Below are 13,098 nucleotides of genomic sequence, written 5' to 3' on the forward strand. Positions count from 1 at the left end.
AAATTTTAGGATTTGGGATACACCATGGGCTGATGATGGCTTCAATATTTTAGAATTGGATCTGTCCCATTTGCTTTATTTTTTATTTTATTTTTAGCTTTCCCATATGCAAAAAAAACTCAATCATAAATTGTACAAATCTTGTAAGGTGCAAAGAGGAGTCCAAATTTGATAGAAGGGAGAAATATGGGAAGTCCAAATACTTCAAAAATAAAATAAGTATTATGAGTATGTGATACACATAGCAGGTATTCCATATTTTTCTTTTATTTTTAAAATGCTTTTATACTATACTACTTTTTATATATTTCTTGGATATAATAAGATACAACTTCAAATACTATTATCCCTTATAAAATATAATTCTCTCTGCAATATCGTTACCATTAGAGAGTAATTTTGTAAATATGTTTTTTAACATTAAGTTATAAAACTGGGAATGTTTAAGATGTTAAAATCATATTGGTTATCAAATTGGTCAGACTACTAGTATTGATTAAACTGGACACACTTCCTTATATTTATATATATAAATCTATAACAACAAAAATTTAAATAAATATATACTCAAATTTATAATTTATATTAATTATTTATTTAAAATTTACATTACATAACTTCTGAATTGTATTAAAAATAGAGTGGTTGACAATCTCAAAAATTGTAGTTTGTATAGTATGGAAAAAAGTTATGCTATTCTGTGTGATTTCATAAAGTAATTATCCATTCATTTATTGTAAGCTGTGAAAACTACCTAGAGGGAGGAAAAAAACACAAATTAGGGTTTTGAGAACCAAAGATTCGCCCAATTCCAAATTCTGTCACATTCAAATATCAAATCATGCGAACCCATCAAGCCGTGGAGGTTGCCAAGACAGTGCTTGAGGTCGCCGATGTCGCTTGGAACGCCGTGGAATTCAACCACCACATCCGTCCCCGCAACCTTCCTGCCACTGCCAACGATCACTCCTCCGATAACGACGATTTTGAGTCTCTGCGATCTGAGAATCGGCGCCTCAGGAACTTGCTTAGCCAAAATCTAAGGCTTCTCCATAATATCTCTGAATCACCTTCATTCCTCAACAATTGTCCTACCGATGTATATAATATACCTTTTTATTTAATTTGTTTCTCTAATTATTTGTTTTTTTAGCTTGGTTCACAATTTCATAAGAAAAGTTAATAACGTTTTGAAGGGTAAATTGGATGCAAAGCCGATTTAGACTTTAGAGCCCGTTTGTTTAGTTTTTTTCTCTTAAAAATTTCTGCTTTCATATGCTGTTTTCATTGGGTTTTAAAAAGTTTATCAAATCCAACTTTTAGAAGAAGCTCACATAAATGTTTCTGTTAAAAGCATTTATGGAGAATTACTTTTTTTCTCTCTCTAAAGACTAAACAAGGACCCTTTATTTCCTCAAAGAAGCAAATTTCTGGTGGAAAAGTTGTTTTTTTTAATTGGATAGTACTAGTTCCTTGATAATTGGTTCAAATTTCATTAAATAAACTGGGGAAAAGTTGTTTTGTGAATTGGGTGCTGATAACTCCTTGGTATAAGTGAATACAAATTATATTACTTTCAGGAACCTTAAATCATGTTGTGTAATATTATAGGGTGTTATTACTTATTAGTGTATTTACCCTTTTAACCGTTCGTGAATGTTTCTATTTGATTGTAGATGCATGATCGATTAGTTGATACTGTGAGGTCTGATGAGTACCTGACACGGCTTAAGCTCCTACAACAGGAAAGTGCCAGCGGAGGAAATCAATTTCCTTTTAACGATGCCACTGGTATTCAGTTAAATTTCTCTGCCGCTGAATGCATGTCTTGTGTTTATTGAACTAATTGTGTTTTGACAAATTTTATGGTGTTTTTGTTGACATTTGACAGAGGTTGATTATCGCTCTGATGACATTTTGATCAATGTTGACTCACAAGAATCCAGTTGGTGGGTGTGGGTTACAGATGAGCCAAATAATGTTGAGGAATGGAGTGGAATCGAGGATGAGAGTTACTTGGTCATTAGTGAGGAACATGTGGTAGATGGAGTTGCCAACTTTATGGCAAGATGTGTTCTATCAAACCCGAAAGCTCTGGTATATATTTGTCCACTTATACTCGTTGTTATGTATTTCTTTTGCTGTATCTGATGTTAGTTGTCTTATCATAATCACAGAAACTATCTCCAGAGGAACTGCAGAAAAGTAAGTTTGTTGTCAAATCTTTATATCTTAAATGGTTTGCTGTCTAATTTCCTTAACCCATATTGTAAGAAAATTGTAACCTGTAATCTGCTTTTTTCAAAAGAATTTGGTAAAGGTTCTCAAACCCATTTTTATGCTAGACGGGAAGCTGTTGTTTATAGCAACCATAGACCTGTTTTGTCATCTGACTTTTAAAGTGTTATGTGATTTAAAGTGGTGACTATTCCTTTGTTCAATATGAATGGTTCGATTAGACAATTGAAAGTCCCTTCTAAACACGCTGAATGACGCAAATGCTATTTTATTTGATAATCTTCATTTGGTAATGATTTCTTCTTGAGTAGGTCTTGCTTTCTAAATCTGATGCGTTTTCCACCAGCTTACTAATTATTTCACTTCTTTTAAAACATTTGACAATGTTTGCATTGATATGATTTTGAATGAAGTACCGAGTTGCACAATTGCTGACTAAGTAACAAAATGTTCATATATCTCATATGTCAACTTATTTTATGACAGCACTATCTAAAGCATTGGCTGGTACAAGCAAACTGGAAAAAGTTTTAGATATTTGGAGTGCTGGGAAGTTGTTTTATGCTTTATCTACCTGGGGACTTGCTTTGGCAGGGTAAGACTCTATCTCCCCCCTCTCTATAAAAGTACTATCATGCTTTTAGGAACATACTTGAGTGTCCTGTCTTTCCCAGCCAATAACAAAGACAGATACATAGCATGGTAGAAATTAATCAAATTATTATGTGTTCTAAAATAATTGAACTCCTTCCCTTTATAATGATAATGGAAATGCAAGTTTTATTAATGACCATGCAGGACCTGTCTTCTGCAGTACCTACTCATGAACCTGCATACATGTACTTGTACATGTTAGCATTATGTATATGCAATATTTTATTGTTAAATAAAAATTGTTGAGGTTTCTATGCTTCAATCCTTATCGAGTACAGTGAGGAGGGAATCTATCTAATAAATGATTGGGATCTTTTGTTGGATGTATCAAATTATCTATAACTCCAAGCATTTTAATCTTGTCTAGTTCTATTTTTTGTTTTCTCTGTAAATGTAAAGAAGTGTGTGATCATGTGTTGACCGTCTCTGCTATACACTTGCTTGCAACTTAAGTATCCAAGTTTGAGTTCCTTATTTTGGGGTCGGGGTAAATAAGGGTTTCTTATACTTTGGTTCAAGTAAATAATGCTGAATTCAAGAGAAATGCAGCATGCCTAGAAACTAGTTTCGCATAGGGTCGTCACCCTGACTTTTGCTCAAGCTAAAGCTTAACACTTAAGTGGCAGCGAAGCATATATCAATGGCAAAATTTTCATTAACTTATTTTTTCATTTTATTTTTATAACAGACTGTACCAAAGCCGCGCAGCTTTAAGAATTGCTGCCAAGGGTATTCACTCGGGAAGTAAACTCGCACTCAAGGCTCTCTAAAGATGGCTGTTCCATAAACATGGCCAATGTAAAATGAATGGCTGGTTGATAAAGCTTGTAGTGCCTTGTCTCAGAACCAATTTGTTGGCTTCTTCCTACAAGATCAAGCTAATGTAAATATTGTAAATAAAACTGTTCTTTGTTTGTTCTTGCTTTGAATTTAACATTGGCTTCTAAAATTGCCGCTGACTTCCATTGGTGAAGTGTACTTAATGTTTTACTATTAAAATAGTAAGAAAAAAATTGTGGGTCCATTATTTATTCTCCCAGAAAAAGATATTTACCATAGACACACAAATAACATTTTTGATATTCCCACGTTGGATGTTGTTTCACTAGTGCCATGGTTTGAGTATGGTTTTGTACAATGGTTGTGTTTGAAATGATATGGGTGTAGATGGATAGAATTCGGCTTGCTTTTTTACTTGTTAGAAAAATATTTCTTCCATTTACCCTCCTAAAATATGAAGAGGAGATGGTCTAGTACAACCTTTACCATGATTCTCCCACATCAATAAATGCGATATGTTAGAAGCATTGGTCATACATATAATACACCTAACGATGCTCTAAAAATGTGTGATCCAATATATATATAGAATCAAGTGATTCAAGTCTAAATTGGGACAGTGTTATTAATGAGATTGTCCACCGGGAAAGGACCATCCAAATGAAACAGAATTAAAAACAGGGTGACTGCATGGAGATACATATAATCCATTTGCCAATTAGGTTACAGATGAAAGAAAATGCTAGAAAGTCATGAATATATGTGTGACATGACTCTAAAAACTTATATTTTTCTTACTTTCTCTCCAAAATCAAACTTACAAATAGACTTTTCCAGCATACTCTTATGACTCTTATGCATTAATAAGTCACGTACTGCACTTTTCTTTAGTTCTCTCGGATATTTCTTTCTCCTTATATCTAAATCATTTTATAATATTTAAGTCATATTAATTATAATCTTCATAACTATATTCTATTTTATTATTTCTTAATATCATCATCCTATGTAAAGGGTATAAATTTTCTCTATTAACTAGCACGTTATCCGTGCATTTGCACGGGACGATATTTTTTGCCGCATGATTAAGAATACATATTACATATGCATTTATGATTAAGAATATGTATGTTGCTCGTGCATTCGTATGGTTAAAACCATATATGTTACCAGTGCATTCATATTGTTAAAAATTATTAATTATATATAAACCATACGGTCAAACCATACGGTTTAAATTGGATAAATTTAATATGAGTCATCTACTGGTTTAACATCTTGCTCGACTTTCTCAACATTGTTTTTTACACATACATAACATGATATAGTTAGTAGTATCCTATTGTTCAAAAAAATCATCAATAAATTTATAATTTCATTATTATTTGATTCTAAAATAAGATTAGTACAAAAATAAATATTATTTAACTCTAAAATAGCTACAAACTATATGTTATGATTCATATTATTATTTTAATATTGCTATAGTAACATTATATTTTAATATTGTATAGGCTTTTACATGGGGGCTTGAGAGATTGACACATGTCATGAGGGAGTTCTTGAGAGATTTACACATGTTATTGAGAGATTGACACATGTCATGAGGGACCTTTAGCTTTGATGAGAGGTTGACACATCATGAGGGCTTGAGAGATTGACACATATCATTTGGGAGTTTTTTTTATTATATAGGTAATAAAATAGATCAAGAGGAAAATCCTTAAAAAAACTAAAGAAAATCTAACATGACAAATTTATCTTTTTAAATATAATAAAATAATATTTTTGTTATAAAAAATATAAAGAATTGAAGTATTTGTCTCCTTGAATTTCATTAGATAAATTCAGGAAAGAAGAGTGGGAAAGGGGTTAAAATTGAAGGGTAGTAGTTTCTGTGAGTGTGTGTTGAATATTACAGTAGGTAATTTGATTGGTTGAGCTAGGTACCTTGGAGCAATGATTTGGAATTCAGATGGGGACCCCTCTTGTTTTCTCAGTCATGCTCGAGCATAGCAGCACCCAAAACAAAACTGGGAATCAAGGAAAATTTACTTGGGGGAAGTCGTGGATGGGATCCACGACTTTGGGGATGACATATTCTCTCTCCATGGAAGTCGTGTATCTAAAACACGATTTCCGTTGCATATTAATAGTAAAAATATTATGTAGCCTAGTGGTTCTTGGTTTTTATGAGAACCTAGAGGTCCATTGCATTTTATTATTAATATACAATGGAAATCGTGTTTAGGGTAGACGACTTCTATGGAGAGAGAAGGAAGTCGTGGATCCCATCCACGATTTCCCTAAAAAATACACTACTTTCGTAAATATTTTAAAACATATAGCAAACATGTGATAGTGAAGTCAAACTACATTATCCACGTAAATTTTCCGGGACTCAAATCACGGGGTCCCACATCTCATTTCTGACACCTTCTCATTAATCTTCCATATGTAACAATCCTTAGGACAGGATTAACATAAGTACATAAGTTATACAATTGGTAAAGTTTTGGATGAATTTTAATTTACTTCATTTCATATTTTTCTATATAAATATATATTTTGAGATTCTGGACTGAGTTAACAAAACTCTTAGTTGAACTACTATTTCTTATTCCTGTTTTCTTATAACAAAATTGCTTTTTCTATTGGCTACTCAAAGTTGCAACCATATTCTGATAAGTTATTTTTTTACTGATGGACCACTTTATGTCCAGTTTATCATGACACAAAATGTTAAAATATTGTGCTAATGTACAACAAAAAATCTGAAACTGAACAGATGAGAAAAGATCATATAGAGATCCTTTATTTCATCATCAAAACAACCACTATCATGTTATAGGAGTCTCCCATTAAATAAAATTACAAATTCAATATAGTACTTAAATTACGAGGCTCTCCCACCTGATAAATTAATCTTTTAAGTTGAGCTCTCCTGACTTAGTCTAAAATCAGCCACCGATTCTGGTCAAACTTGAATCTGCACATAAAGCAAATCACTTAATTAAATACTCTTTTATATCGCGACTCTATTTAGTTTAAGCAAAATTATGTCTAAAGAAAATATATAATTGAGTTGTTGAAAAAAGTTGTAAAAGTATAAAAGGTGTATGAGGAATGTGAAAGAACCTAACACCTTTGCTTAAAGTTACATGAACTCCCCTTAGTTGATGCATGCATGCTTGTTTGAACAATGTCCATATAAAATGTGGCATTGAAATAATATCTATTGTGTTATAAAAGTTCCACAGTCCTATATTATCAAGAAATATCATACTACTCTATCTCTCTAATAACCTTCCAAACTAAGCCTCTGCTGCACCCTACTATCCTCCTTTCTTGTACTATCTCATGAGCATGTAATAGTGCACTTCTTTCTGCATATATACACACACAAGGGTTGTTCAAAGAGACAATGCAAAGTTCAAGAGAGACATTGTTAAACCAGTTCAGCATGAAGGAGACTTGGAAATCAACATCAAATAGGTGGAATGGTAAAGACAAATATAGCCATGTTGGTGAGGCAAGTATGAATCAAATGGAAGGATTCACCATGTATGAGAATGAGGACAATGGGATAATAGTTAGGAAGAGAGTGATGGTGGTGATTGACAACACTTCATATTCCAAGCATGCAATGATGTGGGCACTTACTCATGTCACAAATAAGGGTGATTTGCTAACCCTGCTTCATGTTGTTCCTCCACATAAGGCTTCTGAATCTTCTTGTTCTACCAATATTGTCAAATATCTTGGGTCACTTTGTAGAGATTGCAAGCCAGAGGTAAGTTCATGAATATGAGTCAGATTAATATGTTACTCTTTTACTTTTGTAGTTTCATTTCAAGAAGTCAAATAGAGAAAACATAAGCTATATATGTTCTTTCTCTATTTTTCTTTCCATGCATTCATTGACATGAAGGATGGTTATTGACTCATTGTGCTTGTTAAATCTTGATTCAAGTAAGTCCATGGCTGTGTTCAAAAAGAGGGTAGCAAAAAGTTCCTTTTTTTTCCTTTTTAATATTTCTTTTGCACAATTTTTTCAACCTTTTCTCTTCTTTAGGGAGCAAAGGGTCTGAGTTTCCTGCATTATTTCCTTTTTTTATTTTCACTTTCCACAGAGAAATCATGAGAATTGTTCAGTTGTTTCAGCTTTGCTTGTCCCATTGCCACCTTTTTTGTTTCATCCCTATATAAAGAATAATCAAATTGGTACTGTCTTGTTCTGCAAAGGTGAAAGTGGAAGCACTTGTAATCCAAGGACCAAAACTGGCCACAGTGATGAGCCAAGTGAAGAAGCTAGATGTATCTGTCTTGGTATTGAGCCAAAAGAAGCCTCCTTCTCTCCTTAGCTGGTGAGATTCTAATCATCCATCCTTCAAAGCAATTTCCAAATTCCAACTTTTAAGACCATGTTTAGATTCTGAAGAATAGAGTGAAATGGAATAGTGGTATGTTAGTGAGTTTTATCTCATTCTGTTTCATATCCCAAACTGCAATTCATTATATCATATTTGATTTCATTCCATCTTATGTTATTTAAAAAAACACACATTTCATTCAATCTGAAAAAGTTCAGATAGTAGAAGCTAGGATCATTTTATTTAATTCCTCTCAAACTTAATTTTACTACTCTATATTTGCTGCTAAAGAAACAGTATTTGAAATTTAACTCATTAACTTTTGCAGCCTATGTGGAAACAGTAGTAGCAGCACAGAGGAGTTTACTGAGTATTGCATCAACAATGCAGAGTGCTTGACAATAGGAGTGAGGAAAAGAAGTCAAGGTATGAATGGCTACCTTATCAGCACAAGGTGGCAAAAGAACTTCTGGCTACTGGCTTAATCATAACTTTAAATTTAGTACCTAATTAGATTCTTAGATCCCATAAATTGGATATTTGGGAAAATTAAGGCAATAATAATATTTATGTACTAAACCCCTGTAACTAGTTCTATGTTATAACTAAAACATCCTTGTACTGATTAAATGTGTTTTGTGATATATTCAAGTATATAGTATTTTATTTGGTACTATTAAATGTATTTTATCACATTTTGATAAGGAACTAATCCATTTTGGAGGTGTGATTGCCCCTCCCAACAAGTATTGCTCTCAGAAAACGAATCTTTGACCTTTTGGTCATTCTGATCATCTAGGAGAGTCTTATATCACTAGATCAATGATTTATTGGTAAATCCATAGTATCTAATTATGGGAAACCTTGCTTGCCAGTTATTGTGACCAATATTTTTTGTTCCTTTTTAGTCTTGATGATTCTTTACCCTTACAAAATTGAATGGATGGTTCAAATACTAGTAGAGAACCAAACTTAAAAATGTATATCAATCACGGACTATCACCACTACCATATAAAGATGAAGGACCACAATGTAGTTGGGTAGAAGAAGTCGCTTACATGAGCATTAAATTCCACCACTTTTTCGTTTTTGGTAATTGTAATTGAAATACAAGTGAACCATTAACAATCAATGCGAATAAATTTCGTCTCATTTGGTGGAACTTTCAATAAATTTCTATTCCTTTTTTGTTTTTGTGAACCACTGAATCACAGTACTATACAGTATTGGTGTTCAACTGCAACCACATAACTTAAGCCATGAACCTTAGTTGTAATCTATATCTATACTATATATTTATATCATATAAAATCAAAATATGATATAACCACCACCATGATATAATTTATATATTCCTATTTTGCCTTTCAATTTTTTAATTTAAAAAAATTATATAATCCTATATAACCATCTCAAACACATTAATTATAAGTTGCATATTCTAATAAAGACAAAAAAATATAATATAAAGTAAATATGATATAAAAAAGACATTTTAATTCTAGAAAATAAAATATGTGTTAATACTTTAAAATTCTAAAATAAGAATGTGGTTAAACTCTACATATCGCACACCAGTAATAATAATGATACTAATAACGACCAGCAATATATACTATCAATCATCCATATCAGAAAACAGTAGGAAACTGGAGGCTAAACACCTTTAACTGAAGCAAATAAAACAAAGTTTGAGGGGTAAAAGGGAACCATATATTAAAAACTACAGAAGACCCTGATGCTATTGAAAACCGTGGGTAATCTAAAAGAACAAATAACCAAAATCACTTATATTTTTGTACCTGCAAGTCCGCTTGCAGGGGTGAAACTACATACGTCTACCATTCTCAAACCCCACTAGGTGGGAGCCTGCCTCATACATTGGGCCACATTTTTTTGTTGCTATTAGTGCCCTTCCAAATGGCAGAAACCTCATACTTAGTAATTAGACAAACAATTAGACCTTATCATCTAATTTATCATTTACAAGTGGAAGCAGCTCCATTTTACTCATAGGAGTCCTAGGTGTTCTGGGTGTCCGAGGAGTCCCCGGAACTGATGGCTGTTGGGAGATTTTATGTCTGACATAGCCATAGAATGTACATCCAACAAGAGTCACAGCACATCCAACAGAGTTCAAATATGAAATTGGGTTCCTAAATATTAGCCAAGAAACAAGGACAGCAACTGCTACCTGTACAAAAACATGATTAATGTTAATTAGGAAACACACAATAACTATGATTTTACGACATTATAGTCAAGTGTCTCCGGGTATTAAACAGGAAAAGGAAAATATGAACGACTTTGTTAAAGGATACATGAATTGAACAGATTGACAAAGAAACATTATAAATTTTCACATTGGCTGAATAACATGGTGGCTTGAAGTGATCTGCCTGATAGATCTTACCTTAAGGTTTCCAGCAACATTGAACGTTACAGCAGTGGTGGAGTGAATCACATAAAAAATGGAGAAATTAAGGCAGAATGCCAAAATCCCAGAGGTCAAAATGATTATCAGGGCTGACCAAGGATATGGGTAAATGCTTAGCCACTCTAGAATCCCATTGCCTTCGAGTAACATAGCAGGTATCGCCAAGATCATGGTTGCAAAAGGTGCCATGTAATAAACTGTGTTTATGCTACAAATACAAAACACAAATAATTAGGCTATGTACTGCAGACAAAACATGCCAAAGCAATTCAGAGAAACATGCACAAGCACAGAATAGAACAAGGTATAGTATAACTAAGACAAATCCGAGCAATAAAGAGAATAATAAAGATCACCATCTACCTAATGAAAACGCTTCTCTTTTTCATTTAAAATTGATGTATTAAAGGATGCAGGTGAAAAAATGTTGAACAGTCAGCACCAAATGGAATTTGATCATAGATGCTAGAAGGTGCCCTGATCAAACCTACCAGCACCCAAAAAAATTCTTAACACCAATATAAAGAATTTACTAACTCTAGTTCTTCAAAACCCAGAAATAAATGGACGAATAGAGTCACTGTAGTGGTCAAAAAAGCTGTTGTCCACCAAAAGAAATGGGCATTACAGACCCATAAATAACAGGAAAGCCTACACATGAAAATTTCCAGAGAGAAAGGAAAGAAAGAACATAAAATATATAAACATACAAACAATAAAGGAAGGCAAAGCATAAAATTGGCACCTGTCAAATTTGTATCCATGCAACAGAGACTCTGCAAGGATAGTCTTTGTAGATGTAGCCAAACAGCCAAATAAGGCTGCACAAAATCCAAACATGTTAAAACTAAGTTCTGTAAAAGAAGCAAGAAGAATCCCTCCAACAATGGGTATAAGAGAAGCCCAAATACGCCAGTCAAAATACTTCCTCCACACTAGCCATTGCAAAATAACTGCAAACTCGCCAAAATCAGATCACAATGTCCATGAAACTTCAACATTAAACAAGTGGCATAGATGTAACCAATTATTGAACCTACCTGTTGTTGCAGGCGTGAATGATTTTATTGTCTGCATAAAAGAAACTGGAATATATCGTAGGCTCACATTGCCCAACACTATGTTAATGCAGAAAACAAATGACATTGGAAATATTCTTCTCCAGCGATCTTCAGGGTCAACATGTATCAGTGGTTTAAGCTTCAGCACCTTAATTACCACATATCCTCCAATGGACGAGCAAATAAAATGGATACAGGATACTGATAGGGGAAACTTAAATTCCAATTTCTGCAAAAGTAAAAAATATTTATATTCAAAGAATTTGTCATAATCCATACAAGAGCAAATAAGCTTCAAAAATCCAGACTATTCAACTCCAATATGGATGCCCAAACAATTAATTTAAGAGCTAATATAGGTGTAAAGATTTATAAACTCTAAAAACATAGATGATGCAGTGGCGGTATATAAAACTCATACACTCTCAGTATATGCATTCTTTATCCACTTTCTTTAATATCTTATGAGAAACTAACATTATGCGGGTTAGTGTATACCACAAGGGTACATAGATCATTACAGAAAACCACAACTTTGGCACTGGAACAGGCCAGAAATGCAATGAATCAAGAGGTAACGTCAAACTATAAACTCTAAAAACATAGAATTTCAAGATTGATTACAGTTTCTTACGTTTCCTAATTGTGAGGGTTTAATATATGAATTTAAAGCTTCAGGCTTTAGCATGTTAATGGGGTGGATCTTACCAAAACTCCGGAGATCACAAAATTATTAAGCCTTCATGTATTAAACGAAAAACCACGGTATAACCAAGAAAACAATGATAATAATAATAATAATAATAATAATAATAATAATAATAATAACTTTAATACCACACTCCTTATGGTTTTGAAATCAAAATTACATAAACACCCATAAGATTTAAAAATAAGCAAGAGAGAAACCTGGAAGATCCACTTGTTCATGATAATAACAGTGACATTGAAAGCCCACCATTGAAGGATTGCTAGAAGGGATCTGAACACGCTCCAGTGGCAAATTATGCTATCTTCCATCACTGACAACACAATGCGGATGAAAACAACACAGCTCGAATTGATAGAGGATGGAAGAGAGAGGTGGTAGCGGTGTGAAGAAGGTGGTGGTTCTTCCACTCTCAATGTGATTTGTGTTGCTCTCTGTGTGTTGTTAGTGTTGTTACGGTATTGTGAATAAACGTGTCCATTCGCATTTTTTATGTTTCTTCCTTTCTCTCTCTCTCTATCTTATGTTATGCATTTTTGTCACCCCATGGGGATTGTGTTTGTTTGCCTCACTACCATGGATCATTTCAAACTGCGTCTAAGAAATATATATGTTCGGTTTAACACTATTTTATGAAAGAAGCTTAAAAAAAACTATCAGTATACAAAATTTTAAACTGTCTATACATATATAAATGTTATGTGTAACCTAAAGAAATTATATCATTTACCAATATGAGTTAAGGTAAGTCATCTAAATTTTAAATATTTGTTTTGCCAGTTATATTTGTCACATTCTGATTGGGTAGCAATTACAAAAAACAAGCGAGCCGACTACTTGAAAAC

General features: G+C 33.1%; 2 protein-coding genes and 1 pseudogene across 2 annotated transcripts; 2 read left to right on the forward strand and 1 right to left on the reverse strand.

The window, feature by feature from the left end:
- Window positions 727-3,919, forward strand: LOC109359022 (annotated as a pseudogene).
- LOC109359442 lies at window positions 6,949-8,571 on the forward strand. Its single transcript, XM_019604111.1, has 3 exons — window positions 6,949-7,465; window positions 7,918-8,039; window positions 8,374-8,571. The coding sequence occupies exons 1-3, from the start codon at window positions 7,097-7,099 to the stop codon at window positions 8,528-8,530; spliced, it is 648 nt and encodes a 215-aa protein (XP_019459656.1). The 5' UTR covers window positions 6,949-7,096; the 3' UTR covers window positions 8,531-8,571.
- Window positions 9,741-12,818, reverse strand: LOC109359310 (UDP-galactose transporter 1-like). Its single transcript, XM_019603925.1, has 5 exons — window positions 12,454-12,818; window positions 11,524-11,773; window positions 11,229-11,436; window positions 10,460-10,691; window positions 9,741-10,240 (listed from the first exon to the last, which is right to left on the reverse strand). The coding sequence occupies exons 1-5, from the start codon at window positions 12,562-12,564 to the stop codon at window positions 10,004-10,006; spliced, it is 1,038 nt and encodes a 345-aa protein (XP_019459470.1). The 5' UTR covers window positions 12,565-12,818; the 3' UTR covers window positions 9,741-10,003.

The sequence above is a fragment of the Lupinus angustifolius genome, chromosome LG11 (assembly GCF_001865875.1).
Source record: "Lupinus angustifolius cultivar Tanjil chromosome LG11, LupAngTanjil_v1.0, whole genome shotgun sequence".
NCBI classification, from domain to species: domain Eukaryota; kingdom Viridiplantae; phylum Streptophyta; class Magnoliopsida; order Fabales; family Fabaceae; genus Lupinus; species Lupinus angustifolius.

Bases quoted from the DNA above. Each gene is read 5' to 3' on its own strand.
- LOC109359442 (XM_019604111.1), top strand. From the start codon at position 7,097: ATGCAAAGTTCAAGAGAGACATTGTTAAACCAGTTCAGCATGAAGGAG. The intron at 7,466-7,917 runs GTAAGTTCATGA...TGTTCTGCAAAG, and splicing joins GTAGAGATTGCAAGCCAGAG to GTGAAAGTGGAAGCACTTGT. The intron at 8,040-8,373 runs GTGAGATTCTAA...TAACTTTTGCAG, and splicing joins CCTCCTTCTCTCCTTAGCTG to CCTATGTGGAAACAGTAGTA.
- LOC109359310 (XM_019603925.1), bottom strand. From the start codon at position 12,564: ATGGAAGATAGCATAATTTGCCACTGGAGCGTGTTCAGATCCCTTCTA. The intron at 11,774-12,453 runs GTTTCTCTCTTG...TTACTTTTGCAG, and splicing joins TGAACAAGTGGATCTTCCAG to AAATTGGAATTTAAGTTTCC. The intron at 10,241-10,459 runs GTAAGATCTATC...GTTTTTGTACAG, and splicing joins ATGTTGCTGGAAACCTTAAG to GTAGCAGTTGCTGTCCTTGT.